An 8688-nucleotide genomic window follows, 5' to 3' on the forward strand; every position below is an offset into this window, starting at 1 on the left:
CAGTAGGTTACTGTACATGACGCACTGCTACTACCTACCTCTGTCTCTACGACATTCTGTATGGATTACGGGGTACATGAGGGGAGTTACCGTTCGGTCACCTCCAAGTTTGATTTCCCTGTATGGTTGGTTATAAGGAACCGAACCGGTACATCTTTTAACCGATCACCCCGGACTTTCATTGAGTGTATCTGGGCAATCTGAACTTTCGATCCTTGCTGAGCTCGTTTTGTGTTCCTAGAGAATGGTATCACCGTCACGGGCTCAGACAGCTACACCTGAATTCCTTTCAACAGTTGTCGTGGTGAGGGCTTTTTGGAGCTTCAATAAGTGCCCCTCCATGGTGGTACGTATGACAAGAGCTCCCATCTGAAACCTCTAGGTATGAGGTACATCTCTCGGAATTCACCGGCCACTCAACTGTCAACAACAAACCCGGGCTTCCGATGCCATTCCTCTCCTCCGACAACCATGATAATCCTGCCGATATTGGAGGTTGGGATGGACTGGACATTGGACCAGATGGGACGGAAGGATGGCCTCGCTGGGTTCGGGTCGGCAATCCGGATGAATGGACTTGAACTCAGACTTCAGTGGGGGAGTTGGGGAATGGTGGGAATGCGGATGCCAAGTTGCAAGGTCCCGAGGATGTCAAATCCACCACACGTGGGGTGTCCCGGTGTTCCTAGCGCCAAGCTCCTGTTGGAGACTGCCCAGCTTCGTCTCATCATCGCCAGCCTCGGCAGTCATAAGCTAGCCATGCATGCTTACGCAACAGGGAGAGCATCAAGTGATGGAATTTGTTTAAAGTATGTGAGTGGGTAAGCGTCAGCTTCATATTATGCCGTGACAATTATCATTATGATAGATACGTAGCTAACTTAGGTACGTGTGTAATACTAAGGTAGTGCTCGAGTGTTCCAACGCCGTAGAAACGCCAAACGAGCCATGATAATGCGAAACCCATGGTAATGCCCTCTTCGAGCCCCAAATGCTATGTGAGATCATGTACCGCCGACTAAACATTGGCCCTCGCACTCCCCGGGTTGCTGTTGTCTTCGCCGTCTGCCCAGATATCCTTACTCTCCTGTTCAACCGCGCGCATGGCAACAGCAACATCCTCCAACTTGGCGACAACATCGAGGACACCCTGATTGACTCTGGAAAAGTAGTGATCATTGGCCTCACGTCTCTTCCTTGCGAGTAGAATGTCAGCCTCAGTCTCCTGCTCAAGCTTCGCGCCGAGCTTCTCAGGTCCTCCGGCACTACTGGGCCGTGTGCTGCCGGCGCCTCCGGTGCTCTTTGGTCCTCCGCCCTCAGGGCCTCCTGTCGTGCCACCCGCCTCGGATTTCCCACCAAGACCACCGTGTTCCGTTCCGGCAACCGACGACTTGATTTTCGCTAGCCCGCCTCCTATGACGCTTGCAGCACCGCCATTGTTCTGTGTCTCGACAGCATCATCCGCTTCACTCCTCGCCCAAGCCTGCGCCAGCGCAATCTGTGCCTGTCGTAGCTCCGCCAGCTTCTGCTCGTGATCCGGTCCAAACACCCTCGTGCCTCCGCTAGCTGACAGCTCGACCTCCTCCAGCGTCGCTTGCATCTCAGCCCAGAGCGCATCCGTCCTATCGGTGGTGCGCGTAGACTCGCCTCGAGGCAGGTGCAAAGGCATGGAGAGATTGAGGGCTGTTGCGGGATTCGGGGTTGTAGAACCGGTCGTGGTTGTTGCTGCATTGGCGGCGACACTTCCTCGTCGGGTATCATTCACGGTCGGTGAAGGTAGTAGAGATGCGCCACCGCGGCCAGGTCCGAGAGGGGAGGCTGGTCCCGGTCCCGGCGGGTAGCCTTGGCCGGGGCCAGCTGTTGTAGAGAGCGAGGCATGTGAGGCCGATGGCGAAGGAGGAAGGAAGAGCGATGGCGGCTCGCGCGCCTTGGACTTTACCTTGGCGAGTTGGGACATGGCTACATTTTCCAAAACAAGGGATCTTGCTGAATGTCTGTAGGTCAGCTTCAAGAAGGATGAACTGCGACGAACAGTGACACAAGCGTCGCGTCTGCGTGGGGTTGGTTGAGCTTGGGGAACCTTGACGGTACAAACATACAAGGGAAGTGACGGAGTAGCTAGCTTATCAAAGGGGCTTATCAGTCGCATCATCTACTATTGGCCAGATGTGCACCAAATGCTCCACCTTTCACGCAATCAGCAGACAGTGGCCTGAGGCGAGTGACCCCACTTGCTCGCCACCCAATCGCACGCAGTCCTAGGGTTTTCTCGCCCTACTGCGGAAAAACCAAAAAATTCCCAGCAAACCGTGCCTTTGACCCTCCGGATTACGAACTGTACCCAGAGTCCGTGATCACGTCTCTAAGTCGGTACGTGCCTCCCTGCTGCCCCCCCGCCTTCACCACGTCGAGATATTTCGGTTTTCGACTCCTCCTTTGAAACTGTCCCCCAAACTGACATTTTCAACCAAAAGCCAATATGTCTGGAGGAAAGCCCCGTGGTCTTAACGCGGCCCGCAAGCTGCGCAACAACCGTCGCGAGCAGCGTTGGTCCGATCTTCACTACAAGAAGAGGGCTCTCGGCACTGCCTTCAAGTCCAGGTACGCATCAATCCCGACGATGGCGATGGCGATGGCGATAGCGATGGAGATGGAAACGACCGCGAACGATGATGGCGAAATGAAGAGAAAGAGATGGGAATGATGGGGCGATTGAAGATCACGAACAACACAAGGCAAACCGAGATGGAGGGCATTCGGCTAACATGACGATGATGACAGCCCCTTCGGTGGTTCTTCCCACGCTAAGGGCATTGTGCTCGAGAAGGTCGGCGTTGAGGCCAAGCAGCCTAACTCCGTACGTACACCCCGATCCCGATTTCGATGAACTCGATTCGACCCGATTTTTCCGACATCGACAACGAGTTGCGACTTTAACATAAGGCTAACATCTGCGACCATAGGCTATCCGCAAGTGTGTCCGTGTCCAGCTTATCAAGAACGGCAAGAAGGTCACCGCTTTCGGTACGACGATCCCTCTCCAACTCCCAAATTATCCCATGATGAAACATCATCCTGCTGGAACCCCCAGCACATTCAAGTGGCACATGTGCTAACCCATATCCCCCTTTAGTCCCCAACGATGGTTGCTTGAACTTCGTTGACGAGAACGACGAGGTTCTCCTCGCCGGTTTCGGTCGCAAGGGCAAGGCCAAGGGTGATATTCCCGGTGTCCGCTTCAAGGTCGTCAAGGTCTCTGGTGTCGGTCTCCTCGCCCTCTGGAAGGAGAAGAAGGAGAAGCCCCGCTCTTAAGCGTATCGTTGCTTCGAGCAGGCAAACGGGCACGGTTCATTATGCGGAGTCTACGAGGCTTTTTTACAACGGCATTTTGGTTTTGGGTTTAAGGGATACCTGAACTCTCATGGTAGTAATGATTCAACAGAAAGCAGGTCATTAATTGCCAAAAGAAATCGTGCTTTCCCCAAAAGTCCCTTCTCTCTATCTCTCATACCTTTTAGTGTTCTGGAGATTGTCCAGGGACTGCCTGTGTCTAATAGTATGACAAACATGGTGTTATGGTACATGAAATTACAAAGATGATATCCCAAAAGAACAGAGAAACATTTACCATTTTCAGGCCGACTCCAGCTCTTCCGGCTTCTTCTCAAGCTTCTCCTGGCCGTAATACTTGAGCAGATAGTCAGTCGCCAATCCCAGGCTGATGACGCCGCCGGTAATCCAGCAGCCATTGACAAACCACCACCAGCAGTCCTTGACACTCTTCAAGTTAACCTTCTTGATCATGTAACCCAGCGTCAAGGCCGCGCCACCACAGCTTCCGATAAAGAAGGCCGGTCCAGCACCAACCGCCGCGCCCGCCCCAGCGAGCAGCGCAATTTGCGCAACAGCCAAGCCTGTCAACACCTGCTTCGTCTCCTTATCGTGCTTGAGCGCAATGCTCTTGATGCCCGCCTTGGCATCATCCTTGATGTCCATGTGCGCATAAATCATATCATACAACACCGTCCACGCAATGTTGCTGGTATACAAGCAGCCCGCCGCCGTCAACGCCGCCTGGTTCGCCAACAAGTCCACCCCCAGTGCGGGAAAGCCCATGATGGCTCCCCACGAGAACGTCAAGCCCAGCACAAACTGCGGGTAATACGTCACCCGCTTCGCCAGCGGATAAGACGCCACAAAAAGCAAGCTCGGCGTTGCGTACCAAAAGCACTCAAAGGGGAACTGCAGCAAAACCACCAACCCGGCCAGAAGCTGCGACCCCGTGAATACCAGGCCTTGGAAGGGCGTGATGGCCCTCCGCGCGATGGGCCGCAGCCGTGTACGCGTCACGTGCGGATCGAGGTTGCGGTCCCAAAGGTCATTGACGGCGCAGCCGGCGCCGCGCATGATGATGGCTCCCGAGATGAAGAGGAGCGAGGTGCCGATGACAGAGGCCGGCGAGGCGGGTCCCGCGAGGGGAGCTGCCAACAAGGTGCTGAAGAGGCAGGGGAAGAAGAGATAATAAGAACCCGTGGGCTTGTCGAGGCGTGCTAGCTCGGCGTAGGGAACCCAGGAGGGGGGGAGGCGCGAGAGGAGACCGGTTGTTGGGGGCACATACTCAGGCAGAGGAGGGTCGGAGGAGGGTACGGCCGAGGTGGGGAGGGTGGCGCTCGTGGGTGTGGTTGGAATTTCGGGTTGGGAGAGGAGGGGGTTGGTGGTGTGGTAGTTGTGAAGAGTCTCAAGTGAGAGGAGGCGCGGCTTGGTGAGGGCCTTGGACTGGCGGGAGGGCCGGATGCCGAGACATGGTGGTGATGAGCAGGATGGCTTGGTGAAAAAACGAGTGGTGGTGTGAGAGAAGGTTTGTCGGGGAACAAGTCTGGTCAAAAGACGGTGTGAGGACATGATGGGCGAAGTGTCCTTCCGGCGAAGCAGCCGTCGTGAGAATGAGGCTGTCTGAGATGTGTGTAAGTGTTAGTGAGTGCTAGCGGTACTGTGTAAGTGAGCAACTTCACATGTCTCAACTGATAGAGATGCCGAAGTTAACCGTGGAAGTTGAGTGACAGAACTTGGGGGGAAAAATAACCAAAGAAAATCTTTGTGAAATTACCTCTTGTCCCGGTCCCTACCCAGCTAGGATGTTATGCCTCTGACACTAAATCCAGAATCGAGTAGACGTGACAAGCTTGCTCTTCAACTTGGCTCGGGGATTGTTTTCGTGATCTTAGTGTCAGCCTTCTGATCTACACAAATTATTTGCGCCACAGTAAGACCCCTGGTTCTCCATCTGATTTGAGGTGCTGGCACCAGCCACATCTGTAAATTATACTTTGATTGGCTCATGGCAAACAGATAAAGCTCACAAGCCCCGCAGCTTCAGCCTCCCGCACTCGCGCTGCTTTCCCGCCCGTCCCTGCAGGGATTCATGACAACAAGGATTACCAATTGGCCTTGTCGACTTTTGCCGCGCCGGACAGTAAACTTCCAGTTCCCACCCCAGTACAGGGCGATTTCATGTCAATCACCACCTCCCTGCAGCAACGAACACCAGATTGAAGGCGACTGCGCATTTCTCACAACAGTTGCATGCCCTTCAGTTTCGTTTCGCTGCCTTCCATCACCACAGCCGATGCAGGCATCTCTAGCTTGCACTCCCTACGTTATGTCAAATTGAGCATCATGTAGCTTAAATGCTTTGCGCGTCTCTCTAACAACACCGTACCTCTATCGCGTAATCATCACGTCCCTCGCACGAACCTCTTCCGAACCCATTCGAGAATATAGCAGCATCGTCGCATCACAACAACCGACACACACCAGCACCAACATCACCCACCACCACCACCAAGATGCCGGCCGCATCCCATCCCCAGGCCAAATTCGACCCGATTCCGCCGGATCTCGATCTTCATGCCCTGGTTGAAAAGACGCCAAATTTCCACTGGGTCCTCCGCGTCTCGGCAGCTCAGATCCGCAACATCGGCCCTCAAGAGTTCGAGAGACTCGTCTACCTTCACGTTATCCGCGGTGGCAAACCGTTGGTCATTGAGAAATGGAACGATCGACTACCCAAGACGCTGTTTAGCGCAGAATGGCTCGAAGGCACCTATAACAAGAAACGTGAGTATCATGCTGTCACTTTGTGTCACCGATGCTGCAGTCTAACCACCTTGACCTTCTGCAGAGGAAAATGTTCGCGACATTGTCGCACAAACCGACATTCCAATGACCATGGGCCATTACCTCCGATCAATGAAGCAGTTGACGAACCAGTGGACCCCGAGCAACTTCCGCGATGAGCGCCGCCAACGCCTCTACCTCAAGGATATCGACTGCCCGCCCGAGTGGCAGGAGCGCCTTCAGAAGATCATTCCGACGAACCTCTTTTACATGAACGACAACCTCGACAAAAAGGTTTCGAGGCGCTTCGATGACTATGACTACGTGGAGGAAAAGTCCTGCGCACCAGCCGGTGACCTGATGAGCAGTCTCCCCGAAGAGATGCGCGCCCAGAACTTGATGTGCTACGTCGGTCACGAAGGCACATACACTCCGGCCCATCGCGAAATGTGCGCCAGCTTGGGTCAGAACATCATGGTAGATGCATCCGGAGACGAGAACGGGGAGAAGCCTGGCAGCTCCATCTGGTTCATGACCGAGACCAAGGACCGTGAGGTTGTCAGAGAATACTTCCTCTCCATTCTGGGACACGACATTGAGATTGAGAAGCACTTTGCTCAAATCAACGCTTGGAAGAAGGCAAATTTCCCCGTCTACATAGTGGAGCAGAAGGTGGGCGATTTTGTTCTGGTCCCTCCTTTGGCTCCCCACCAGGTCTGGAATCGCGGCACTCGCACCATCAAGGTTGCGTGGAACAGGACCACGGCGGAAACCCTGGAGATGGCCTTGCATGAAGCCCTTCCCAAGGCAAGGCTCGTCTGCCGTGACGAACAGTACAAGAACAAAGCGATCATCTACTTCACGCTACAAAAGTATTACAACCAAATGATTGAGATGGAGCAGAATGCCGACATTGGGCTGCTCGGCTTTGGTCAGGATTTGATGAAAAACTCTTTCCGCATGACACAAATCGCCAAAGACTTCAAGGCCCTTTTCCGCCTGTTCACCGAGATTTTGGTGGATGAGATGTTTGCCACAAAGGAGAAGGAAATTGAGTATATTGAGTTTGACTCCTGCATTACCTGCTCGTACTGCAGAGCCAACATCTTCAATCGCTTCCTCACTTGCAAGCACTGCGTTCGCACCCTGGTTACTGGAGACGAAGACACATACGATATCTGCATGGAGTGCTACGCCATGGGACGTTCATGTCTTTGTGTTTCCAACCTCACTTGGGCCGAGCAGTGGAAGTGGTCTGGCCTGGTGGATTGTTATGAAGAGTGGCGCGCTCTGATCATTAAGAACGATGGCTATGTCGACTACGACACGTCTCCCTTACCACTGGAGTTGGCGAGAAGGAAGTCGGGCAAGAAGTCTGTGGCGCAGATTTGCCAGGAGCAGCTTCGGAGACGGCCATGGAAAGATATCAGCAAACTCGATAAGCCTTCGGAGCCCGAAAACTCGGAGCCAGAAGTCGACGAAAATGGGAAGCCTAAGAAGAAACCACGTCGCAAAAAGAAGAAGGGCGATGTTTACCGTTGCCATGTGTGCCAGCATAAAGACTACACCTACAAGCTCGCATTCTGTTCGAACCCAGGATGTTTAGAAGCCTATTGCTACGGTGTTCTCTACCGAGCGTTCGATCTCATGCCCCAGGAAGTCCTGCAAAATGAGAGATGGGAGTGCCCTAGGTGCCTCAAGATCTGCAACTGCGGCGCTTGCCGTAGGCTCAAAAATGGCAATGTCCCATATCATCCGAAGAACACGCTGCTTGGACACGATACTCGCCCTATCGCTGACGATCGGAGTGTGGAAACACTTGTCGATTTCAAGGTACATAATCTCAATTGGCTCAAGACGTCCGGCGACGATGGCCGCAACGTTCAGAGCAAGAGATTGCAAAAGCTACAGCAACAGGCCGAAGCCGAGAAGGCCAAGAACGCAGACGTACACATCCAGGTGCCCGCCCTACCGAGCGGTGAGCAGGCAACGGGAGCTGAAAACATGGATGACGCTTTGCAACAATCCATTGCCGACGGCTTGGGTGAGGGCCAGGAGAGACCGGATGTTGAAATGACTGGTGCATCTGCCGACCAGCCCAACGTCGCCCAACCAGCAGGTCCCGCCGAGGTTGCAGATATGTCGGTTGCTCCCGAGGATCACGATCAGTCCGCTTACCCTGATCCGTCCATGTTCGGCCAGGAGCGCATGCTTGGTATGGGTTATTACCAGCAGGATGACGATAGTCCGGACAAGATCCTGTTCGACCCTTATCAAAGACCTACGGCCGAAAATTATGTTGTTGACGAAGAACCGGAATTGATGCCTGAGTATTTGAAAAAGACAGCTTCGGTTGGCGTAAGCGCAGGGCCCGCCACGCCGAAGATGACGATCCTGATTTTGCTGCACCTCGCTCTCACCATCGGAAGAAGCCCAAGCTTGACAAGACCTCCCAGCCCCCAGACACGCGGGACGGTCAAGACGACGCTCTCGAGAACATGGACCCGGCGCTCTTTGATCAGACGATGACAGATGTTGGCGGTGATATAGAGATGGATCTGCCCAGGCTGG

General features: G+C 54.0%; 4 protein-coding genes across 4 annotated transcripts in view; 2 read left to right on the forward strand and 2 right to left on the reverse strand.

Annotated features, from left to right (window-relative positions):
- Window positions 1–817: 817 nt before the first annotated feature.
- On the reverse strand, window positions 818–2066 carry NEUTE1DRAFT_117297 (uncharacterized protein; the record flags this gene model as incomplete). The annotated part of the gene is made up of 1 exon (XM_009853671.1): window positions 818–2066. The coding sequence occupies one exon, from the start codon at window positions 1955–1957 to the stop codon at window positions 1019–1021; it is 939 nt and encodes a 312-aa protein (XP_009851973.1).
- Window positions 2067–2289: 223 nt separating this feature from the next.
- NEUTE1DRAFT_95203 (uncharacterized protein) lies at window positions 2290–3590 on the forward strand (the record flags this gene model as incomplete). The annotated part of the gene is made up of 5 exons (XM_009853672.1): window positions 2290–2370; window positions 2475–2601; window positions 2782–2857; window positions 2964–3024; window positions 3134–3590. The coding sequence occupies 4 exons, from the start codon at window positions 2480–2482 to the stop codon at window positions 3310–3312; spliced, it is 438 nt and encodes a 145-aa protein (XP_009851974.1).
- Window positions 3591–3633: 43 nt separating this feature from the next.
- Window positions 3634–5225, reverse strand: NEUTE1DRAFT_83541 (uncharacterized protein; the record flags this gene model as incomplete). Its single annotated transcript, XM_009853673.1, has 2 exons — window positions 3634–4953; window positions 5108–5225. One exon carries the CDS (start codon window positions 4900–4902, stop codon window positions 3634–3636), a length of 1269 nt encoding a protein of 422 aa, XP_009851975.1.
- A 575-nt stretch (window positions 5226–5800) lies between these two features.
- NEUTE1DRAFT_64865 (uncharacterized protein) overlaps window positions 5801–8688 on the forward strand; it is a gene marked incomplete at both ends in the record, with an annotated part of 6124 nt that continues 3236 nt past the window's right edge. The window contains 2 exons of the mRNA XM_009853674.1: window positions 5801–6117; window positions 6182–8076. Of these exons, the coding sequence (XP_009851976.1) occupies window positions 5847–6117; window positions 6182–8076 (2166 nt within the window). The remainder of the gene's footprint in view (window positions 6118–6181; window positions 8077–8688) is intronic.

The sequence above is a fragment of the Neurospora tetrasperma genome (genome assembly GCF_000213175.1).
Source record: "Neurospora tetrasperma FGSC 2508 unplaced genomic scaffold NEUTE1scaffold_4, whole genome shotgun sequence".
Lineage (NCBI taxonomy): Eukaryota > Fungi > Ascomycota > Sordariomycetes > Sordariales > Sordariaceae > Neurospora > Neurospora tetrasperma.